General features: G+C 43.8%; 1 protein-coding gene across 1 annotated transcript in view; it reads left to right on the top strand.

The window, feature by feature from the left end:
* kcnk3a (potassium channel, subfamily K, member 3a) overlaps positions 1-19,449 on the top strand; it is a 100,241-nt gene extending 80,792 nt beyond the window's left edge. Inside the window, exon 2 of the mRNA XM_059981228.1 lies at positions 18,605-19,449. Within this exon, the coding sequence (XP_059837211.1) occupies positions 18,605-19,449 (845 nt within the window). The remainder of the gene's footprint in view (positions 1-18,604) is intronic.
* Positions 19,450-23,004: the final 3,555 nt, after the last annotated feature.

The raw sequence follows: 23,004 nt of genomic DNA, 5'->3' as shown, positions 1-23,004 counted from the left end.
CCTATATTTTATGGTCTTCCCAGCCTGATCACTGGGCAATTTACAATGACCAATTAACCTACTATTCGGTACGTCTTTGGACTGTGGGAGGAAACTGAAGCACCCGGAGGAAACCCACACAGTCACAGGGAGAACGTACAAACTAACCCTTTACGGATGGGTCAGAATTGAACTCTGCACTCTGATGCCTCAAGGTGTAATCGCTTCCACAGCAATGAATCTCATAGATCACCACTCGGCTAAAGAAATTCTTCTTCATCTCTGTTGTAAAGGGACATCCTTGCATTCTGAGGCTGTGTCCTCGGGTTCTAGACTCCCCCACTTTTGGAAACATTCTCCCTACATTCACTCTAGGCCTTTCTGTATTTGGTAAGTTTCAATGAGATCCCCCTCATTCTTCTAAACTCCAGTGAGTACAGGCCTACAGCCATCAAATGCTCCTCATAATTAAATTCCCCACATCATCTCTGAAACCTCCTCTGGACCCTCCCCAAAGTTAGCACATCCTTCCTTAGATAAGGGGCCCAAAACTGCTCACAATACTCTGAGTGTGGACTGAGCAAAGCTTATAAAACTTCAGCATCACACAGAGTCTTTGCTCTGCCTCATCGGTGTCAGGTTTACTGCAAACATCAGCAGTTCTTCTAACAGGAAATGCACCCTGGATATGAGCCAATGACTGGTGGGCATTTGAGGAGCTGGTGATGGGTGGGATGTTTGGGAAGTGGTGTCAGTGCTGTGCGTCACAGGAGCTGCAATCAGGTAGGTAAGACTGTAAAGTGTTCGGGAGATGGCAAGACTGAGCCAAAAGCAGCCCTTCAAAGTAAAGATTATCCAATACTCTTTTGTTACCCAGGTTTCAATTTCATATTTCCCACATCTCACAGGCCAGGGATGACCCCCAGGCTGGTGAGTCCTGTAGTCTGAACGCCACGAGAGCCAGGAGTCTTGGGCCAGACTGTGACTGGTGACCCCTGGTGTTGATATTGAAGGTCAAAGCCTGAAGTTGAAGACCACAGTCAGCGAGTTAGGAAGGCAAGGCCCGACGGCCAAAGGCCCTAGGTTGAGGAAGTGGAAGTGATCAGGAAGACAAGGCCCGATGGCCAAGGGCCCTAGGTTGAGGAAGTGGAAGTGATCAGGAAGACAAGGCCCGATGGCCAAGGGCCCTAGGTTGAGGAAGTGGAAGTGATCAGGAAGACAAGGCCCGATGGCCAAGGGCCCTAGGTTGAGGAAGTGGAAGTGATCAGGAAGACAAGGCCCGATGGCCAAGGGCCCTAGGTTGAGGAAGTGGAAGTGATCAGGAAGACAAGGCCCGATGGCCAAGGGCCCTAGGTTGAGGAAGTGGAAGTGATCAGGAAGACAAGGCCCGATGGCCAAGGGCCCTAGGTTGAGGAAGTGGAAGTGATCAGGAAGACAAGGCCCGATGGCCAAGGGCCCTAGGTTGAGGAAGTGGAAGTGATCAGGAAGACAAGGCCCGATGGCCAAGGGCCCTAGGCTGAGGAAGTGGAAGTGATCAGGAAGACAAGGCCCGATGGCCAAGGGCCCTAGGTTGAGGAAGTGGAAGTGATCAGGAAGACAAGGCCCGATGGCCAAGGGCCCTAGGCTGAGGAAGTGGAAGTGATCAGGAAGACAAGGCCCGATGGCCAAGGGCCCTAGGTTGAGGAAGTGGAAGTGATCAGGAAGACAAGGCCCGATGGCCAAGGGCCCTAGGTTGAGGAAGTGGAAGTGATCAGGAAGACAAGGCCCGATGGCCAGATGCCCTAGGTTGAGAGGATGGGGGTAGTCAGGAAGTCAGTGAGCTGATGACTGTGAATGTGGGCCAGGGACTGGACATTGAAGGCCTGATGTCTCAGGCCTGATGCCTGAGCCTGAGGTGTCTGCAGATTAGAAGAGTCTGAGGCCAAGGGCTCTAGAGGTGGCCTGCCCTGGGGTTGGAGACCAGTCTGTGTGTGTCATTGTGTGGGAGGGAGAAAAGGTCTTGTTTTCCTGTTGATCTGTGTTGTTGTTGTTGCTAGTTTCTGAGGAGGCTGAAGAGAGATAGGCTTTGTAATCCATACGACAGATGAGTAGTAGAGAGCACCCTGACAAGCTCCATCACTGCATGGTACAGAAACCTCTCTGCGGCCGACAGGAAGCCTCTGGAACGGGTAGTCAAACCCAGCACATCACTGGCATCAGCCTATCTGCCTGTGAAAGACATATAGACAGAAAGGTGCTAGAAAAGGGCCAGTAACACCATGTAAGATCCCAGACATCCTGCTCATGTCCCACTCCCATTAGGGAGGAGACTACGTAGCATCCACACGGGACTAAACTGAAAAACTTGCCCCAAGCAGTAAGGTCGACCAACACCTCCACTCACTTACCCCACCATTACTTTATTACTTTCTGTCAAACACCTTATGTACAGCCCAGCATCACCTTATGTATGAGGGGTGATTGATAAGTTTGTGGCCTAAGGTAGAAGGAGTCAATTTTAGAAAACCTAGCACATTTATTTTTCAACATAGTCCCCTCCTACATTTACACACTTAGTCCAATGGTTGTGGAGCATACGTATCTTGCACCTCCAGAAAATGTCCACAGATGGGTGATTGATAAGTTCATGGCCTAAGGTAGAAGGAGATGAGTTATACAGCTCTCATTACGTGCATATACAGTTAATCTCTGAGTGATTATGCAGAAAGTTTGACGTTAATAACTCATCTCCTTCTACCCTAGGCCACAAACTTATCAATCACCCCGATGAGTTATTAGTTATTGGTTATCAGTTATAACTAATGAGTTGTTAACTAGAGACTTTCTGCATAATCATTCAAAGAGTTGAACTGCACGTGCATGTAACGAGAGTTGTATAACTCAACTCCTTCTACTTTAGGCCATGAACTTTTCAATCACCCCTTGTACATACAAGCGATGTATTTGTGTGTTATTATTATTATTATTATTATTATTATTGTTATTGTTATTATGATTGTGTTTATCTTATGTTTTTTGTACTACATTGGATCCAATTGCTTCATCCTCCTTACTCTTGTGTTCAGTAAATGACATTAAACAATTTTGAATCCCGAACCGTGAGTTGCTCTGCTGAACATTGTGGCATGGTACTCTTGCCGACTCTTGCAGACCTCCCTCAGCACATCCTCAGGTTGTGTTGCTTGGTAATGCAAATGATGCATTTCCCCGTATGTTTAGATGTTCGTTCACTCGTTACGTGCCATGTCGTATGACGTGGGCAATCATGGTCTTTCCATGACCTTGATTGTTCTTGGTAAAATTTTCTACAGAAGTGGTTTGCCATTGCCTTCTTCTGGGCGGTGTCTTTACAAGCTGGTGACTCCAGCCATTTTCAATACTCTTCACGGATTGTCTGCCTGGTGTAAGTGGTCACATAACCAGGACTTGTGATCTGTACCAGCTGTTCACACGACCATCTACCACCTGCTGTCAGGGCGTCACGTGGCCCTGACCAGTGGGGAGCTAAGGGTGCTACTCCTTGCCCAAGGGTGACCTGCAGGATAGCGGAGGGAAGCAGCGCCTTACACTTCCTTTGGTAGAGACGTATCTCCACCCCACCATCCCATGTTTCAATGTACATGTGAAAAATAAATGAAATGGATCAGGACTAGCAACATTTTTTCTTCCTGCATCCCTCTCTTTTTCCATCTCAAACACGTAAATATTGACCCCACGAATGTGTCAGCAACAGTTCATTACTCACACATTTACTCAGCAGCACACTCTTACAGCAGTCCTTTCATCTGCTCACATCACGATTCCACACTCAACTATCAGGGCTGCAGTCAGATCCACTCAATCATCTAATCCAGCTCTAATTCACAACGTTCCTGTGTTTGCCACCTCCTCTCATCAGGGACGATCACCACGAGCAGCTGACTGGCACCACCTCACCCAGAATCAGAATCATGTTTATTATCACTGACACACATTGTGAAATGCATTGTCCTGCAAAACCAGTACTGAGCAATATATAAAATACTCTATACTAAAAATTAAATAAGTAGTGCAAAGAAAGCTAAAATAGGCTCATGAACAATTCAGAAATCTGCCAGTGGAGGCAAAGAAGCTGTTCCTAAAATATTCTCTGTGTGTCCTCAGGCTATATCTGTCGAAATTTGTGAGAGTCTTTGGTGACATACCAAACCTCCTCAAACTCCTAATAAAATATAGCTGCTGGCATGCCTTCTTTGTAATTGCATCGATATGTTAGGTCCCAGGATAGATCCTCAGAGATTAATAGCAGGTTGTTACCTCTAAAGGAGAGACTGCCAAGTATGACAGGTGAGAGAATAGGTGAACCCCAGCACTAGGAGAAACTAATCGTAAACACGAGAGAATCTGCCGATACTGGAAATCCAAAGCAACTCACACAAGATGCTGGAGGAACTCAGCAGGTCAGGGAGCATCTATGGAAATGAATAAGCAGTCGACGTTTCGGGGCAAGACCCTTCTTCAGGACTGGAAAGGAAGGGGGAAGATACCAGAATAAAAAGGTCAGGGGAGGGGAAGGAGGATAGTTGGGCAGTGATAGGTGATGCTAGGTGGGTGGGAAAGATAAATGGCTGGAGTAGAAGGAATCTGATAGGAGGGGAGAGTGGACCATAAGGAAAAGGGAAGGAAGTGGGGACCCGGGGGAGGTGATAGGCAGGTGACAAGAGTTAAGAGGCTTTAATGGGGAATAGAAGAAGAGGGGAGGGGGAGGGAACTTTTTTTTTAACCAGAAGGAGAAATTGATAATCATGCCATCAGGTTGGAGGCTACCCAGACGGAATATAAGATGTTGGCACAAGAGAAGGCCATGGACTAGAAGAAGCAGTTCGGAGATCTGCCCACATTGATTTTATTTCTCAGTCTCGTTCAGGATATTTTTATATGCAATGACTCTATCTCTGTGAAGCTTCTTTATGTTCTTTACATTGAGACAGTACTTCTACAGCAGTACAGAGTGAATCCAAGTTAAGAGGCAGTAGCCACTGCTCTGTAACAATAAGTGGATGATGCTCGAGTACAGCATGGATAATTACAGCATTCCACTCTCAACATCTCAATCATTGTTGGAGGATGAATCCTGGAAGGAGAGCATTTGATGCAAATGCATAAAGATGCATTTGATTTATATTGTGCTGTCTAGCTTCTGAAGAGTCTTTATGGGAGCAATGAAGCTTGAGTGCGGCTGACAAAGAATAATATTGGGTCTGTAGCTGTACGGATGGATGCACTAAAGGGGGAGTAGTATTGGGGAATTGTCTCCATTTCAACTGAGACCACAGGGCCGCTGATCAAATGGAACAGTGACCATTTTCAGCTGACAACGGATTCCATTGAACTGAGTGGATCATTAACAGTTCCTCTGAGCTGAGTGTTGCCCTGCTATTTTTCATTGTTCTGAAATTATGTATCCATTTGTGTACTTCACTGCACGTGTCTGAAAGTGGTTGTTAGATGTGTAGCCAGGAAGTCTGGAAATCGGAAAAGCTGGTGGCCGTGAAGGTCATAGTCAAAGTTAGAGCCTCACAGCACAGAACCAGACCCCTCAGCCTCTCTCATTGGTGCTGAAATATTATGCTACCTAGTCCCATCTATCTGCACCCAGACCATTGTCCTCCATATCCCCCCCAATCCATGTGCCATGGGGCGGCACGGTAGCGTAATGGTTAGCACAACGCTTTCCGGTACCGGCGACCCAGGTTCAATTCCCGCCACTGCCTATAAGGAGTTTGTATGCTCTCCCCATGACCAACTGAGTTTCCTCTGGGTGTTCTGGTTTCCTCCCACGGTATGAAGGGAAACCAGTTGGTAGGTCAATTGGTCATTGTAAATTGTCTCATGATTGATCACATGCTATTAAATTGGGGGATTGCTGGACAGTGTGGTTTGAGGTGTTGGAAGTGCCTATTCTGTGCCATATCTTGATAAATCAACAATAAACACTTATCCGAATTTCTCTTAACTGTTAAAACTGAATCCATAGCCACCACTTCCACTGGAAGCTCGTTCTGCACTCTCACCCTCCTCTGAATGAAGAGGTATCCCTTGCATATTTCACCCTTCACCCTAAACCCATGACCTCTAGGTCTAGTCTCGCCAAACCTCTGTGGATTTGCCCTGTCTATACCTTCATAATTTTGTATACTGCTCTCATCTCCCCATCACTCTCCAATGCTTCAGGGAATAAAGTCCTCACTTATTCAACCTTACCCTGTAACTCAGGTCCGCAGGTCCTGGGAGGTATTCTGTTTCTGAAATTATTTCAAGATATTGCAGATCTTTGCCTTAAAAAGTGAAGGCAGGGCATGGACTGGTATGGAAACACGAGTAAAGCCTTCCCAATCATTGAGCGTATCGACATGATTTGTTGAGTATCCCTTCCAGACAATGAATCTCAGATTTGTATATGGTGACAAATGTGTATACTGATAATGAAATTTACTTTGAACGTCGACAATGGAAAATTACTTTCTTCTTCACAAGGATTTACAGGGATCAGAACTGACTTTTCTCTCTGATTAAATCCCCAGTGTAATAAGAACATGTACAATGTCCTGTGTATGTTACTCAAAATGGCCTCTTTGGTTTGTTACAAGTAGGAATGCTTCTTTGTCGGATAAGTGTTTCTCTCTCCGTTGTTTCACTTTAGAATGGCTGATATGGTAATTGTATTCATTTGTTAATCAATGGGGAATGTCATTGTGTCTTGTGATGCTGGGAACTTGGGGGAGGGGTTTTCGAGGGTTTTTGGTGGGAGGAGGAGGCCGAGGAAGGTGGACGTGTGCTGGACTGCTCGTAAGACCACCGGGGTGGTCCCAGGTGCGACGGCCGGATGGGCCGATTGGTTCGGTGATTGAGCTCCAACGAGTGCACTAAACAGACTGAACTTTGATAAGTTGGCACCTTTTGCTTTTTTCCCTTGTGTGTGTATATATATATAGTATTGCCTACTACTCTTTTAATTTTAGTAAACTCTTTAAAGTGTATGTCATAACGGTATTTGTTGTGGATTTGATACTGTTGGTGGGCTCGAGGCGTAAACTCGATTCTGACAGCACCTGCGTGGACGGGAGGTGGGGTTGGTGAGTGGCTGGATCTCCGTTTCCCCTCGACATATACCAGCCTGTTGGGTAAGGGTTACAAACATAAAATGCTGAAAATAATCAGCAGGTCGGGCAGCATGTGTGGGGAGAAATGTAAGAGATCTCAGGCTGATATCCACACACAAAATGCTGGGGCATATCATCAGTTCGCAGGAGGTTCACGAAAGTGATTCCAGGACTGAATGGCTTGTCATATGAAGAATGTTTGATGGTTCTGGGCCTGTATCCACTGGAATTCAGAATGAGGGGGGATTTAGAAATATTTCTACACCTTTATTCCTTCTGCCAAATTGCATGACCATGTTTTTCCTGACACTGTAGTCCATCTGTCATCTCTTTGCCTGTCTAAGTCTTTCTGCAGACATCCTGCTTCCTCAACACTACACTTTAGCTTCTTGTGTGTCTTTGATTTGCTGTACATTGAATCTGAGGTGACAGGGTGGCAATAAGTCTCTACCAAAATAGGTGCAAGGCACTCCTTCCCTCCACTAGCCTGCAGGTGCCCTTGGGAAAAGTGCTGCAGCTGCTCAGCCCTCAATCTGGGTCACGTGAAGCCACGGGGCCAAGTGGAAGGTGTCCATATGAGCAGCTGGTGCATATCACAAGTCCTAGTGATGTGACCACTAACGCCAGGCAGACAATCTCTGAAGAGTGTTGATAATGGGGGGTGGGGGTACACATCTTGCTCAGAAGAAGACAATGGCAAACCACTTCTGCAGAAAAATTTGCCAAGAACGATCATGGTCGTGGAAAGACCATGACTGTCCACATCATACAACACGGCACATAATGACGACGTACTTTGAGCTATTATGTAGTTGCTAATGACGCTGATATAACCTCCAGTGCCTGAGAGCAGGATGTGATTAAAGCATCAGTAGATAACAAAGTAATAAACTTCAGCCTTTTATATACTGCAACATTACTTTTATGGCATAATGCTATTGATCATGCCTCCATGGTCTCTGAGATAATCTTGTTCACAATGATGTAAATAGCAGTGAGTCTGCGTAGATGGTAAACCAATGGAAAGCAGGACACAAAAAGCTGGAGGATCTCAGCCGATCACGCAGCATCTATGGAAATGAATAAACAGTCAACTTTTCAGGCCGAGACCCTTCATCAGGACTGGAAAGGAAGATTCAAGATATAAGATTGTTCAATGTCGTTTGCAGTACACCAATGTAAAAGAGAATGAAATAATTGTTACACCAGATCTGATACAGCACAAAAAAAACAGTACAATAAGACATAGGAGCAGATTTAACCATTCAGCCTATTGAGTCTGCTCTGCCATTCCATCAATGCTGACTTCTTATCCCTCTCAGCCCCACTCTCCTGTCTTCTGTCTGTAACCTTTGACACCCTGACTAAGGAAGAACCTGTTAGCCTCTGCCTTAAATGTGCTCAATGACTTGGCCTGCACAGCTGTCTCTGGCCATGAATTCCATAGATTCATCACCCTCTGGTTAAAGAAAACTTTCCTCAGGTTTGTTCTGAATGGATGTCCCTCTATTCTGAGGCTGTGCCCTCTGGTGCGAGACTACCCCACTACAGAAAACATTCTCTCCAAAGTCACTTTATCTCGTCCTTTCAATATCTGATAGGTTTCAATGAGATCCTCCCCTTTTTCTTCTAAACTCCAGCAAGTACAGGCCCAGAGCCATCAAACACTCCATATACATCAACTGTTTCATCTCTGGGATCGTCCTCGTGAACCTTCTCTGGACTCTCTCCAATAGCAGCACAGCTTTTCTGAGATAGGGTTCCCAAAACTGTTCATAATACTCCAAGTGAGATCTGACCAATGCCTGATAAAGCCTCAGTATTACATCCTTGCTTTTGAATTCTAGTCCTGTCGAAATGAATACAAATATTGCATTTGCCTTCCTCACCACCGACTCTACCTGCAAGTTAACCTTTAGGGAATCCTGCATGAAAACTCCCAAGTCCCTTTGCACCTTGGATTTTCGAACTTTCTCTCCATTTACAAAATAACCCTCACCTTTATTCCTTCTGCTAAAATGCTTGACCGTACAATTCCTTACATTATATTCCATCTGCATCTTAATTGCCCATTCCGCCATTCTGTCGCTCCTTCTACTGACACCCTGCTTACCCTCCGCTTATCTTTGTTTCGTCTGTAAACTTAGCCACAAAGCCATCATCCATCCAAATCATTGGCATATAATGTGAAAAGAATCTGTCCCAGCACCTATCACTGCGGAACACCTCTAGTCACTGGCAGCCATTCAGAAAAGGCTCCTTTCATTCCCACTCTTTGCCTCCTGTCAATCAGCCAATGCTTTATACATGCTAGCAACTTTTCTGTAATACCATGGGATCGTATCTTGTTAAACAGCCTTTTGTGCAGCACCAAGTCAAAGACATTTTGAAAATCCAAATAAACAACATCCACTGACTCTCCTTTATCTATCCTGCCTGTTACTTCCTCAACAAATTCCAACAGATTTGTCAGGCAAGATTTTCCCTTGAGAAAGCCATACTGACTCCAACATCTTTCCAACCACTGGAGCCAGGCTAACTGGCCTACAATTTCCTTTCTTCTGCCTCTCTCCCTTTTTAAACAATGGAATGATGTTAGCAATTTTCCAGTCCTCCTGAACCATTCCATAATTTAGTGTCTCTTGAACGATCATTACTAATGCCTTCACAATCTCTTCAGCTACCTCTTTCAGAACCCTGGGGTACAGCCTACCTGGGATTTCTACCTCCAAACTTTACAGCTTAGCAAGCACTTTCTTCTTAGTAATGGCAATGATACTCCTTCTGTCCCCTTACATTTCTAGTGTACTGCTAGTATTTTAGTATTTTCCACAGTGAAGACAGTCACAAAATACCTAATAAGTTCATTCACCATTTCTTTGTCTGAAACACTAATTCTCCAGGGTAATTTTCCAGCAGTCCAATATCCACTCATGTCTGCCTTTTAGCTTCTATATATATGAAAAAACTTTCTTGATCTTCTTTTATATCATTGGTTAGCTTTTCTTCATATTTTATCCCTTCTCCCTTTATGGCTTTTTCAGCCCCTTGTGTGGTTTTTGAAACCTTCCCAATCCTCTAACTTCCCAGGACATTCCACGGAAATGATCCAGTTTGTCCACTGAGGTAAATCGAGGCAATGGGTTAATAGTGAAAGATAAAATGTCTAAGGGGTGAATGAGGGAGAAGGGCAATTTCACTCAGAGAGTGGTAAGACTTGGATTGCGCTGCCAGCGGAAATGGTGGATGTGGGTTTGATTTCAACATTTAAGAGAAATTTGGAGAGGTATGTGGATGGGAGGGGTGTTGTAGGGCTGTGGTCCCAGTGCAGGTCATTGGACTAGGCAGATTAATGGTTTGGGACAGAGCGGATGAGCTGAAAGACCTGTTTCTGTGCTGTAGTTTTCTATGATTCTCTGCCTCCTTCACTAACAATAACGCCTAGCTGAGGATGTACTTCCTGCAGCAGAACACCCTAGTGCAATTCTACACTGTCAACGGAGAGAGCATCATCTCATCAGTCATCACCGCCTGGTTTGGTGCTACATCCTCTCACAGTATTAGAAAATTATGGCAAACTGTCTGGCCAGCAGATAAGGTCATTGGCTGCAGTCTACCATCAGTCCGGGACAGAAAATCATTAGTGGGTGGGAAATCCCCCCCGGCAATTTTTATAATGCCATTTACACGCTGGTGTTAATGTATTTATGCACATTTTATTTTAAATCTATACTTCTAGCCTTATTTCAATATAATTCTTTATTTTTTCTGTGATTGTTGAGGACCATAATTGATGAATGATGTTGTTCTGGTTGGAGTATGTTGCAGCACAGCAGATTTCTAATACATGTAGATGTTGATGGTGAATAATCATCTTTATCTCTTTATGAATGGAAATGCCAATGCCTAAAAATGGAAAAACCTACTAAAAGTAGTGGATACAGCTCAGATCATCACAGAGAAAGCCCTCCCCACCATTAGGCACATCATTAAGGACCACTGTCACAAGAAAGGGCCATTCATCAAGGACTTGCACCATCTAGGCCATGCTCTCTTCTCACTGCTGCCATTGGGAAGGAGGTACAGGGGCCTTAGATTCCCAACCAGGTTCAGGAACAGTTATTACCCTTCAAACACCGGGCTCTTGAACCAGTGTGGATAACATCACTCACTTCAGCTCTGAACTGACTCCACAACTTACAGACTCACTTTCAAGGGCGCTACAACTCACCTTCTCAGTCTTACTTATTCTTTTATTTTTGTATTTTCACAGTTTTCCTTCTTTTGCAAGTTAGTTACTAGTCAGTCTTTGTGTGCAGTTTTTAATTGATTTTATTGTATTCCTTTGTTCTACTGTGAACGCCTGCAAGAATATGAGTCTCAGGCTGATTTATAGTGATGTATGAATACTCCGATAAAATAACTACCTTGAAATTTTGAACTTTGATAATGAAGGAAAGGTTAGAGACTTTACCTGTCCTTTCACTTCCACTAGCGTGTGGATACTTTTGGACCAAATTTCATGGATAATTGAGAATGTAGAACAGAAGATTAATCAGAACATCATTAGAATGGTTGGAGTAGAGATATTGTAGGCATGACTGAATAGAATTTCTGCAACACATGAAGTAGAAACAGGTTACATTACAAAGGTGGAAATTAATGATCACTGTAGTGGAACAGAACAAATGAGACTTAACTCAGAATCAAGTGAGATTGAAAGGTTACATCTAACACACTCAGGGGCAACTTTATTAATTTCCTTCTGAAGTGGCCACTGAATGGTCTTCATGGTCTTTTGCTGCTGTCCCCCATTCACTTCAAGGTTCAATTTGTTCAGAGATGCTCTTCTGCACATCACTGTTGTAATCAAGTTAATGTCACCTTCCTGTCAGCCTGAACAAGTCAGCCCATTCTCCTCTGACCTCTCTCATTAACAAGATGTCTTTGCCCTCAGAACTGCCTCTCACTGGATTTTTTGTCTTTCACACCATTCTCTGTGAACTCAAGAGACTGTTGTGTGTGAAAATCCCAGATCAGCATTTTCTGAGATACTCAAACCACCCTATCTGACACCAACAATCATTCTTAGCTCTTCCCCATTCTGATGTTTAGTCTGAACAACAAATAAATTGAATCAAATTGAATTGAATTGACTTTATTTCGTACATCCTTCACATATATGAGGAGTACAAATCTTTATGTTTCACCTCCATCTAAGTGTGCAATTATAGTAATTTATAATAAATTGAACAGTCAATAGAAATACACTCAAAACAGCTTGAGTTAATCAGTTGGATGTCCTGGTGGAAAAAGTTGTCTCAGAGCCTGTTTGTCCTGACTTTAATGCTGTGGTGCCATTATGGTAACAGCCAGAATAGATTGTGCTTGGGGTGACTCGGGTCCCTAATGATACTACAGGTCTTTTTTTCACACCTATCTTTGTGAATGTCCTGAATCATGGGAAGTTGACAACTACAGATGCGCTGGGCTGTCCACACCTCTCTCTGCAGAATCCTGCAATGAAGGGAGGTACAATTCCCATGCCAGGCAGTGATGCAGCCAGTCAGGATGCTCTCAATTGTGTCCCTGTAGAAAGTTCTTGGGATTTGGGGCCCATACCAAACTTCGTCAACCATCTGAGGTGAAAGAGGCATTGTTGTGACTTTTTCACCACACAACTATTTACCTCTTGACCAGGTCTTCATACTTTTATGTCTTGTTGCTGCTATATGAGTAGCTAATTAGATCTTTGTATTAAAGAGCAGTTGTACAGGTGTACCCAAGTGGCCATTCAGTGTATGTTCTAAGTGATGACATTGGTTAGAAAATAGAAAGATATTGATATTGTGAAAATAGAGTTTGGCTGTGTAAAAGTTTAACAATTAAGTTACATTTCATTAAAAGGTTTGGCCACACAAAATCAGTGAAATAATTATAAGAGGGATGTCCAGTGGGAATGGAGATTGTCAATGTACCTGGCCAAATGTCTTCCAAAACAGAGAGCAGCTAATAGCATCAAGGTTTCATCCCGTAAGGCTCTATTGAAGCTTTTTGAATGTTAAAAGGTCTTGACAGAGTGAATGGAGATATTTCCTATGGTAGGGGAGTCTAGGACAAGAGGACACAGCCTCTGAATAGAGGGATGCCCATTTAGGGCAGAGATAAGGAGGAACTTCTTTAGCCAGAGAGTGTTGAATCTGTGGAATTAGTTGCCACTAGTGACTGTGGAGGCCATTGGGACATTTAAAGCAGAGGTTGATAGATTCAGATTCAGTTTATTGTCATTTAGAAACCACAAATGCAATGCAGTTAAAAAATGAGACAACGTTCCCCCAGAATGATATCACAAAAGCTCATGACAAAACAGACTACACCAGAAAATCCACAGAACGTTTGGCAATCCCCAATCCAGAGTCCGGAGAGGCTGCTGTGTATTAATATTGCGCTACCATCTAGCACGTTCCTCGGAAAGGAGCTCCAAATCCACCAGACAAAAACAAAACCAAAAACTAAAGCTACACGACCTGCACAAAACCACATAATTACAACATATAGTTACAACAGGGCAAACAATAGCATAATTGATTAAAAAAACAGACTATGGACACAGTAAAAATAATCCAAGATGTTAAAGGACTGTAAGTTCAAAAGAAATCACCACAGTTTCCACAAGTCCCCAGGGTCCCGACAGACTCGCCATCCCACGCCGGCGGCAGAAGGGAATACCCCTGCTATGGACTTCCAAGGTGCCGCCTCTCAGCCTCATAGATGCAGCACACACCGAAAGCAACCTGAGTCCTTCGAACCTCCGAGCCAATGACCATTCCCTCCGGCACAGCTTCTCTGAACACCATCCTCTGCCAAGTGTATTAAGACGGCCATCGGCAACGCGACCCCAAGGACTGGGGGCCTGTTCTTCCCAGCAGAGACCTGGACCTCACAGCAGCAGCAGCAGCAGGAATTTCCCGATGTTTCTCCGTGCTTCCACGTCCGTTTTCAATCAATTATGATTGCGCACAGCACTCCACTTCACAGATAACAGATAATCAGTTCAGGAGTGGCCGCTGCAAGCTGCGTCGCGCCGCCATCTTGGATGCAGGATTAGATTCGCGATTAGTCAAGGAATGAAGGGTTATGGGGAGAAGGTGAGAAATTTGGGCTGAGAGGGAAATGGATCAGCCATGAGCAAACTCAATGGGACAAATGGCCTAATTCTGTTCCTTTATTTTATGGTCTTATAATCTTATGATAATGCTCAAAGGTGTGGAGGCATGAACTATATTTGAATTAGCATTATGCAAGACTGGTATTTTAGATAACACACACACACACACACACACACACACACACACACACAATGCTGGAGGAACTCAGCAGGTCAGACAACAGCTATGCAGAGGAATAAACAGTCAACGTTTCAGACTTCAGAAAAATAAAAACGTCATTTTTATTACCTAGCCAAACTCTCTCTCCAAAACATCAACTTATTTCCATTTCCTAACCCAATATTATCAATTAAAATATATTAAATGTAACATTAGAATCTCACTTGATATTGTGTTAATTTTTATCCATTCTATTCCAGTACAATTGTATTCCACCTCTGTAAGATAGCCTGTTTCTATTTCATCTTAGGTCATGAAGGGTCTCGGCCTGAAATGCCAACTGTTTATTCATTTCCATAGATGCTGCCTGACCTTTTGAGTTCCTCCAGCATTTTGTGTGTGTTGCTTTGGATTTCCAGCATCTGCAGAATCTCCTGTGTTTATTCCTCTCCATAGATGCTGCCTGACCTGCTGAGATCCTCCAGCATTTTGTGTGTGTTGCTCTGGATTTCCAGCATCTGCAGAATTGCCTCTCTCAAGGAGGTGGACAATGACAAAATTAATACATTAGGTAATGATCAACCATATCAAACACTGCAGTGAGGTGTGAAGGAAGTGCCACAAGTAGTCCAGGATTTGTTGCTATAAATTGCACTTGCCATGGATTCAATTAATTTTTAACCTCAGGCATGTTGGGAGGTTAAAATACAGCTTACCCATACTATTCTCTATGGTTCATCAAGATGGTGTGACATTCATATTCACAACATGAACTGGTCATGTTCTACTAAAGAGAAAATGAAATTGATAACAAACCAAAAACACAGCAGTCTATGCTGATGGAGATCCGCAGCAATGCATGCAAAAGGCTGGAGAAACTCAGCAGGTCAGGCATCAGCTATGGAGGGGAATATGCAGTCATCATTTCAGATCAAGACCCTTCATCATGAAATGGAAAAGCAAGTCCAAATTACCAAGTCCAAAAATTTAAATAAATTTATTATCAGATTATATATATAAACCCACAAAACACAGGAGCAGAATAAGGCTATTTGGCCTGTCGAGTGTACCCTACCATTCTAGGATCAATCTAACCCTTCCCTCCTACAAGCCCTTCCATGTACCTATCTCAGAGTTTCTCAAATGCTCCTCATGTATCTGCCTCTTCCACGTACCCACCACTCTGTGTGAAAAAACCTACCTCTGACATCCCCCATGCATCCCTCCAACCACCTTAAAATTATGTCCCCTCTTAGCCATTTCCACCCTGGGAGAAATTGTCTGGTTGTCCACTCAATCCATGCCTTTTATCGTCTTGTGCGCAGCTGGTGATTCTTACAGTAACTTTTTTTTATGGTTTGCGTTGTTCTGCTGCTGCAAAGCATTAACTTTCATGAAAGATGTTGGTGATAATAAACCTGATGCTGATTCTGACTGGGAGGCAATCAGATCAGTTTTTGCCGACAGAAGATAATTTGTGAGAGGAGAAAGGAGCTCTGAAGGGTGACCTTTAGAATAGTGGAAGCAATCGATCTGAAAGAGCATTAGATTTATTTCTGCACTGAAAATATAGTGATATAATGTTCATTTAATTACCTCGTCCTCAAAAAACACGGATCCCCTAAGTTCTATAAAAATGACAAAAGGAATGGAGTTTCAGCCTATCAATATGTCGTAAGGCTTCCATTTGGTGCAGAATAGAACACGACAGAAAGACACTCTGCTAGAAAGCTCAAGTTATCAGTGTAGTTTTGCATTGTGTTAATGCACATTACTGGAAAAGTATACATTTAGCCAGTGCAATGCCTAACAATCATCAATTCCCCATTGTAAAATTCTTCATTTTAAACAAATAAAAATGCTTATAGAAGCTTGAGAAAGTACAACATACACAGCATGCTGGAGGAACTCAGCAGGTCAGGCAGCACCTGAGGCCTCTGTCAGTCAGAGTTGAACATGGACGTTGCATCCTAGCTGCCTAGATACGCAAGCCTGGGCAGTACAGTATGGAGATACAATACTGTTGCCCGTGTAGCAATCTCCCCCTCTCCACACATCTGATGAACCCAAAGGAATGGCAGAGACAATACAGTTTGGTACCAGCAGCATCACAGGTGTTGCCAGTCAGCATTGAGCTTGACGTAGGACTGCCTTAGGGACTCCAGATCCAGTGTTTGCCCTCAGAGTTTACTTCCAAAGCCTTCCCTATGCATGGCAGTGGAGGTTTGAGATCAGCTTTCTTTCTCCTAGATGAGCTGCAACCATGCTGACGAGCTTCATCAGGCAGCGTCTAAGGAGGGGAACAAACAATTGATGCTTCGGACTGAGACCCTTCCTCAGAACTGGAAAGGAAAGGGGATTAAACCAGAAAACCAAGGTGCTGGAAGGGGAGGCGTACAAGCTCACTGGAGATAGGTGAAGACAGTTGAGGGGAAGGTGGGTGGATTGAGGTAAGTGAATGAAGTAAGAAGCTGGAAGGGATAGGTAGAAGAGATAGAGGTCTGAAGAAGAAGGGATCTGATAGGAGCAGACAGTAGACAATGGAAGAATAGGAGGAGGGGTATCAGAGGGAGGAGAAGAGAAGGGTGAAAGGGTAATCAGAAAAGGAAATGGAAAAGGAAAGAAGGAGAGAGTGGGGAGAGATGACCAGAAGTTAAAGAAATCGATGTTCATGCCATCAGGTTGGTGGCTACCTAGACCGTACATGAGTAGAGACCTCTCTGCTGCCATGATGAGGCCATCTTGAGTCTGACCTCATCATTGCAGCAAAGGAGATCATGGCACATGGGAATGGAAACTCAAACTGAAATGGGTAGCCATGGGGACATCTTGCCTTTAGCAAAGGTGCTCAACAGAGTAAGTACAATTTGAGCAGAACGTGAAGTAGATCTTTTCTGATAAACAGTATAATTCCAGACTTTCAGTTACCACTTTATGGCTGAGGCTATGCTGCTGGATTGTAATTCAGCAGGATTGACTAATTAAAGTTCAAAGTTCAAAATATATGTCACCATGTACAACCCCGAGATTAATTTTCTTTCGGACATACTCAATAAATCCCAGAATCATGATAGAATTAATGAAACGTTGAGGAATATTGGTAGCTCGGGTTGTTTATTTGGAAGTTTGGTTGACCGTACGTCATCAGCTGCACACTGTGGTGGCTTCTCAGCCAGAGCTGAAACATCTGTAAACATTTTGCCAACCTTGGAGACCAACCAAACCTCCAAACAATTAATGGAAATCCACACTAAAAGGGCAGACCGTCAACCTGTCTGCAAAAGACAACAGACTACGCAAATACAAAAAGAGAGAAGAGAGAAATAATAATAATAAATAAACAATAAATATTTAGAACATGAGATGAAGAGTTCTTGAAAATGAGTCCATAGGTAGTGGGAACATTTCAATGATGGGGCAAGCGAAGTTGAGTGAAGTTATCTCTTCTGGTTCGAGAGCCTGGTGGCTGACAAGTAATAACTGTTCCTGAACCTGGTGGTCTAGATCCTGAGGCTCCTGTACATTCAGCAGTGAGAAGAGAGCACACTCTGTGTGGTAGGGATCCTTAACGAATTATGCTACTTTCTTGCACCTGCGCTCCATGTTGATGTGCTCAGTGGTGGAGAGACCTTAACCCATGATGGGCTGGTCCATATTAATTATTTTTTGTAGGATTTTCCATTTAAGGGTATTGGTGTTTTCAGGGGGAGGGAAAGGATTACAAGCCTGCAAATGATTGTTGAGGTTTTGGGTCGAATCTCTTCATCACAACTAATATTGGTACACCATCAGCTTCTCAGAACTAAGAAATTTGTTGAGACCATTAAGTCTGATACTTAAGGTCTCAACGATGAGGTTTCTTTAAGGATGTGCTTGAAGTTAAGCAATGCACTGGATGTTCCTATACTTTACAGTAATAGAGAAAAGGATAACCTGGGCCTAATGATGGATGCTGCTTTCCTGCGACAACGCTCAATGTAGGTGTGCTCAATTGTTTTCTGGTAACAAGTTCAGAGGTTGCTAGAGGGCTTGAAATTATCCTGAACTTTTTTTAATATGTTTGAGGTAGCACTGTGTAGTACAAATATTTACTGTTGATATTGAATCCCCAAGGGTAATAATTGGAGTTGACAATGTCCATTTTCTCTTTGGCAGGATATGGCCACGCTGCTCCCAGTACAGATGGAGGGAAAATTTTCTGTATGTTTTATGCCTTACTTGGGATTCCACTTACCCTGGTCATGTTTCAGAGCATGGGCGAGAGGATCAATACATTTGTCAAATATCTCCTGCACAGGATCAAGAAGTGTCTTCGAATGAAGCGAACTGAAGTCTCTATGGCCAACATGGTCATCATTGGCTTTTTCTCCTGCATCAGCACCCTGTGCATCGGGGCTGCTGCCTTCTCATATTACGAGGACTGGACTTTTTTCCACGCGTACTACTATTGCTTCATTACTCTCACCACCATCGGTTTCGGGGACTACGTGGCTCTGCAGAAGCATGACGCTCTTCAGAAGAACCCCCACTATGTGGCGTTCAGCTTCGTCTACATTCTGACAGGCCTGACGGTTATTGGAGCTTTCCTCAACCTGGTGGTTCTGCGGTTCATGACGATGAATGCGGAGGATGAGAAACGGGATGCCGAGCAGAAGGCCTTGCTCATTAGAAATGGACAGACTACTATCCGCACAACAGAAACCTCTGGAAACTTCCGCAACATGTACGCAGAAGTTCTTCATTTCCACTCCATGTGTTCATGCCTCTGGTATAAGAGCCGGGAAAAATTGCATTATTCAATACCAATGATCATCCCCAGAGACATATCAACATCTGATACCTGCATCGAACAGAGCGATGCATCTCCAAATAGGCTTCCAGAGACCTTTACTAATGGGTGTGTGTGTAATCTTCACAGGTCGACCATTAGCTCTGTGTCTACAGGACTTCACAGTTTGTCTGCCCTCAAAGGATTGACAAAAAGAAGAAGTTCTGTGTAATAACGATACAGTAAATTTGTTTTAAAGTTGATTAATGGTATGTACACAATTCACAGTATTTAGAGTTTATTAAGTCCATTGGACCATACTAATATTTTGAAAATCAAAACCAGCAGATGGTGCAAATAAAGCCAAAATTTGCTGGAAGCACATAACAGATCAAGTTGCATCTGTGGAAAGAGTAGTGAAGTTTTATTGTTACAATTCAAAGACCTATGGGCTGATGAAGGATTTTCACCTTTTAATTTTCCACTTAAGCTTCTTGACTTGCTGAATGTTCCCAGCATTTTTTTTTTGGTTTAATACATTTTATTAGGTACACCTGTACACCTGCTTGTTAATGCAAATATCTAATCAGCCAACAATTTTGCAGCAACTCAATGCATAAAAGCATGCGGACATGGTCAAGAGGTTCAGATGTTGTTCAGTTGGGAAGGAAATGTGATCTAAGTGATTTTGACCGTGGAATGATTGTTGGCACCAGGGGTGGTTTGAGAATCTGAGAAGCTGCTGATCCCCTGGGATTTTCATATGCAGCAGTCTCTAAGTTTACAGTGAATGGTGAGATAAGCAAAAAACGTCCAGTGAGTGGCAGTCCTGCAGTCAGAGGAGAATTGCCAGATTGGTTCAAGCTGTCAGGATTCAAATAACCCGCCTATCAGAAGAGTATCTTCTTGCAGGATGTACCTAATAAAGTGGCTAATGAGTGTATAGCAATGATAGCAGTGAAAGGAAGGGTGGCAAGAAAACAAACCAGTAATGGGAAAGAAACCAGCCAGCACAATTCTAAAAAAAATGGGCAGAACCAGATTTTAAATAATGTACCTGTCCAAGGAAGTGATGGTAAGAATTAAATATCCTTAAAATAAACACAATCACACATACTTAATGACTATCCTGATTGGATGAATCACCACCTACAGTGCACTGATGTAATGACTTCTCATTGCTTTATAATGAGGAATGCTTTGATCGTCGACCATTAACTTTACTCTGACGACTCACACTTGTTCCTCAGCCACACTGTATTTGCTTGTGCACGAAGAGAACAGCCCAGGCCCTGTCACCAAACTGGTCTGAAGTTTGAACAGCAAGATGCCTTTTTGTACAGAAATTGATCCAATAGAAGTTTGTCCATTTCTGAATCCCATGATTTGAATATTTAAGTACCCAATCGTCATGCATATTTCAGATGTTAATAACCAATTACATCAATGTGTTAAAGACTAGTAATACATGAGAAAATAACTGTCCGTTAGTAAGTGTTGCCCTGGAATCAATCCTTCATTTGCATCTTTATCTTGTCTTGGTAAGCTTAGTGGCCTTGGTTCCTAGGCTTGAACAGAAAGACTGTAGAAGAGCTGGACCTTCAAGGGCCTTGTTCAGCTTGGTTGGCTGCACCGTGTGTGCACGCTGTCTCTTACAGCCAGTCCTCTTGACTCTTACAATACTGTGTAAAAATCTTAAGCATGTGTGTATAGCTAGGGTGCTTGAGACTTTTCCACAGATTACTGCTCTATGCGGAGCACAGAGCGAGTTGGTAGATCTGGCGGTTGCAAAGAATGTTGAGAATGACGAGGGTGGAGCGCCACAGGAGGGGTGTGGGGCAGGTGGCAGAGAGGAGTGCTGGTGGGGGGTTAGCAAATGCTGACATACCCGTCCCTGAGACACCAGGCAAAGTCATCTGATTCTAAACAGTTGGTTTGGTGATCATGACAGAATGTTTCTCTGCTTCCTTCCCTCTCCCTTCCCCTTCTCCCAACAATGATTCCCCTCTTCCTGCCCCCTTCCCACTCTCAGTCCACAATAGAGACCCATATCAGAATCAGGTTTATCATTACACACACATATCATGAATTTTTTTTTGTGTGGCTGCAATACAGAACAATGCATAAAGTTACCGTAGTACAGTGCTAAAGTGTTAGGCTCCCTGGCTATATATCTGTGCCTAAGACTTTTGCACAGTCCTGCATCTCACTAAACTTCCACACAATGAAAAGACTGTGCAAAGTTTCTGTGCTGTGTTCTGTCAGCACCCATTTTAACCCTTGCCTTTCTGCACCTTCCACTCTTTCGTGGAGTTGAGGTAGGCAAATATGTCAGGGCTGAAGTGGGTGTCACTGTCTACGTTGCTCATGCCAGAGGCTGGAGTTTGGAGTAAAGTGGGCAGACAAGGGAAAAGGGATGGCTGGAGTTGGAACTGAAGGCAGGAGCCAAAATTGCGAAGCCAGCAGTTTATTGCAGAACTTGCTCCTGATGGCTGTGATGTCGTGAGCTACAAACTCTGACAAGGAGCTGCATTGCCTGCGAGGTGGTCCACCAGACTTCCAAAGTTCTCGACAAGATGCTGCATGATCTTGGGGTACGGTCCAGGTGTGGGTCGAAGGGGCTAGGCAGAACAGAGTTAGCACGGACTGGATGGGCCAACAGGCCTGCTTCTGTGCTGTAGTACTCTATGACATGCTGGCGATCATGGTGTCCAACAAGGATGCCACAACAATTGTGGAATATGTTATTATTTAATCCTCTTCTCTCATCTTCTTCCCCACCCCCCATTCTGCAATCCCTGCTTGCCCACATGATGCAGATGCCCCTATTATTCTTCATAGAAAACTAAAGCACAGAAACAGGCCCTTCAGCCCATCTAGTCCATATAAACCATTTAAACTGCCTGGTCTCATCGACCTGCACCCGGACCATAGCCGTCCATCCCCCCCCCCCCCCCCCATCAATGCATCTATCCAAACTTCTCTTAAACATTGAAATTGAAATCACATCCTGTTCATGTTATTTATCATATAATCCCTATTCATTCATACTAGTTGTCTGTGATTTTGGTTCAGTATTTCCCTGTTACTGAGACAGGAGATAGGAGCAGGTTGAAAAGTCAGAACGATGTGTTGAAGTTAGGACATCTGTTGACGTGTTTTGAATGCCTCGACCACCATGTGCTAAAGTCACGTGGCCAACAAAACAGTAGCCCTTAGGCAGGGCACCATCGAGGTCAGCCACAAGCAACCTGCTTTTCAAGTACAATTCAGCAGCAGGTCTGAATAGGTTTCTTACTTTGTGAAGAGAGAACTGAAACCTGATTGTGCAGACGCCAGTAGACCATAGACACAGGAGTAGAATTAGGCTGTTCAGCCCATTGAGTCTGCTCAACAATGGCATCATCTCTGATTTATTGTCCTTCTGAATCCCGTTCTCCTACCTTCACACCGTAACCCTTGACTCTTCTGTTAATCAGTAACCTATCAGCCAGCAATTCAAAGAGCTTTGTGGCATTGAATTCCACAGATTCAGAACCCCCTTGATAAAGAACTTCATCTCTGTTCTAAAGGCACGTCCCTCCGGTCCTAGACTTCCCCACTATTGGAAACATCCTCTCCATGTCCAGTCTATCTAGGTCTTTCAGTATTCAGTAGGTTTCAATGAGATGCCCTTTCATTCTCCTGAACTCCAGTGGGTAATGGCCCAGAGCCATCAAACACTCCCCTTTGATTCCTGGGATGTTATCTACTCAGAACAAGACATTCTGCTTGGTGCTGGTCTGAA

Source organism: Hypanus sabinus, chromosome 10 (genome assembly GCF_030144855.1).
Source record: "Hypanus sabinus isolate sHypSab1 chromosome 10, sHypSab1.hap1, whole genome shotgun sequence".
NCBI classification, from domain to species: Eukaryota; Metazoa; Chordata; class Chondrichthyes; order Myliobatiformes; family Dasyatidae; genus Hypanus; species Hypanus sabinus.
Note: the sequence above shows the minus strand (reverse complement) of the source record. Positions and strands in the feature narration are given on the sequence as shown.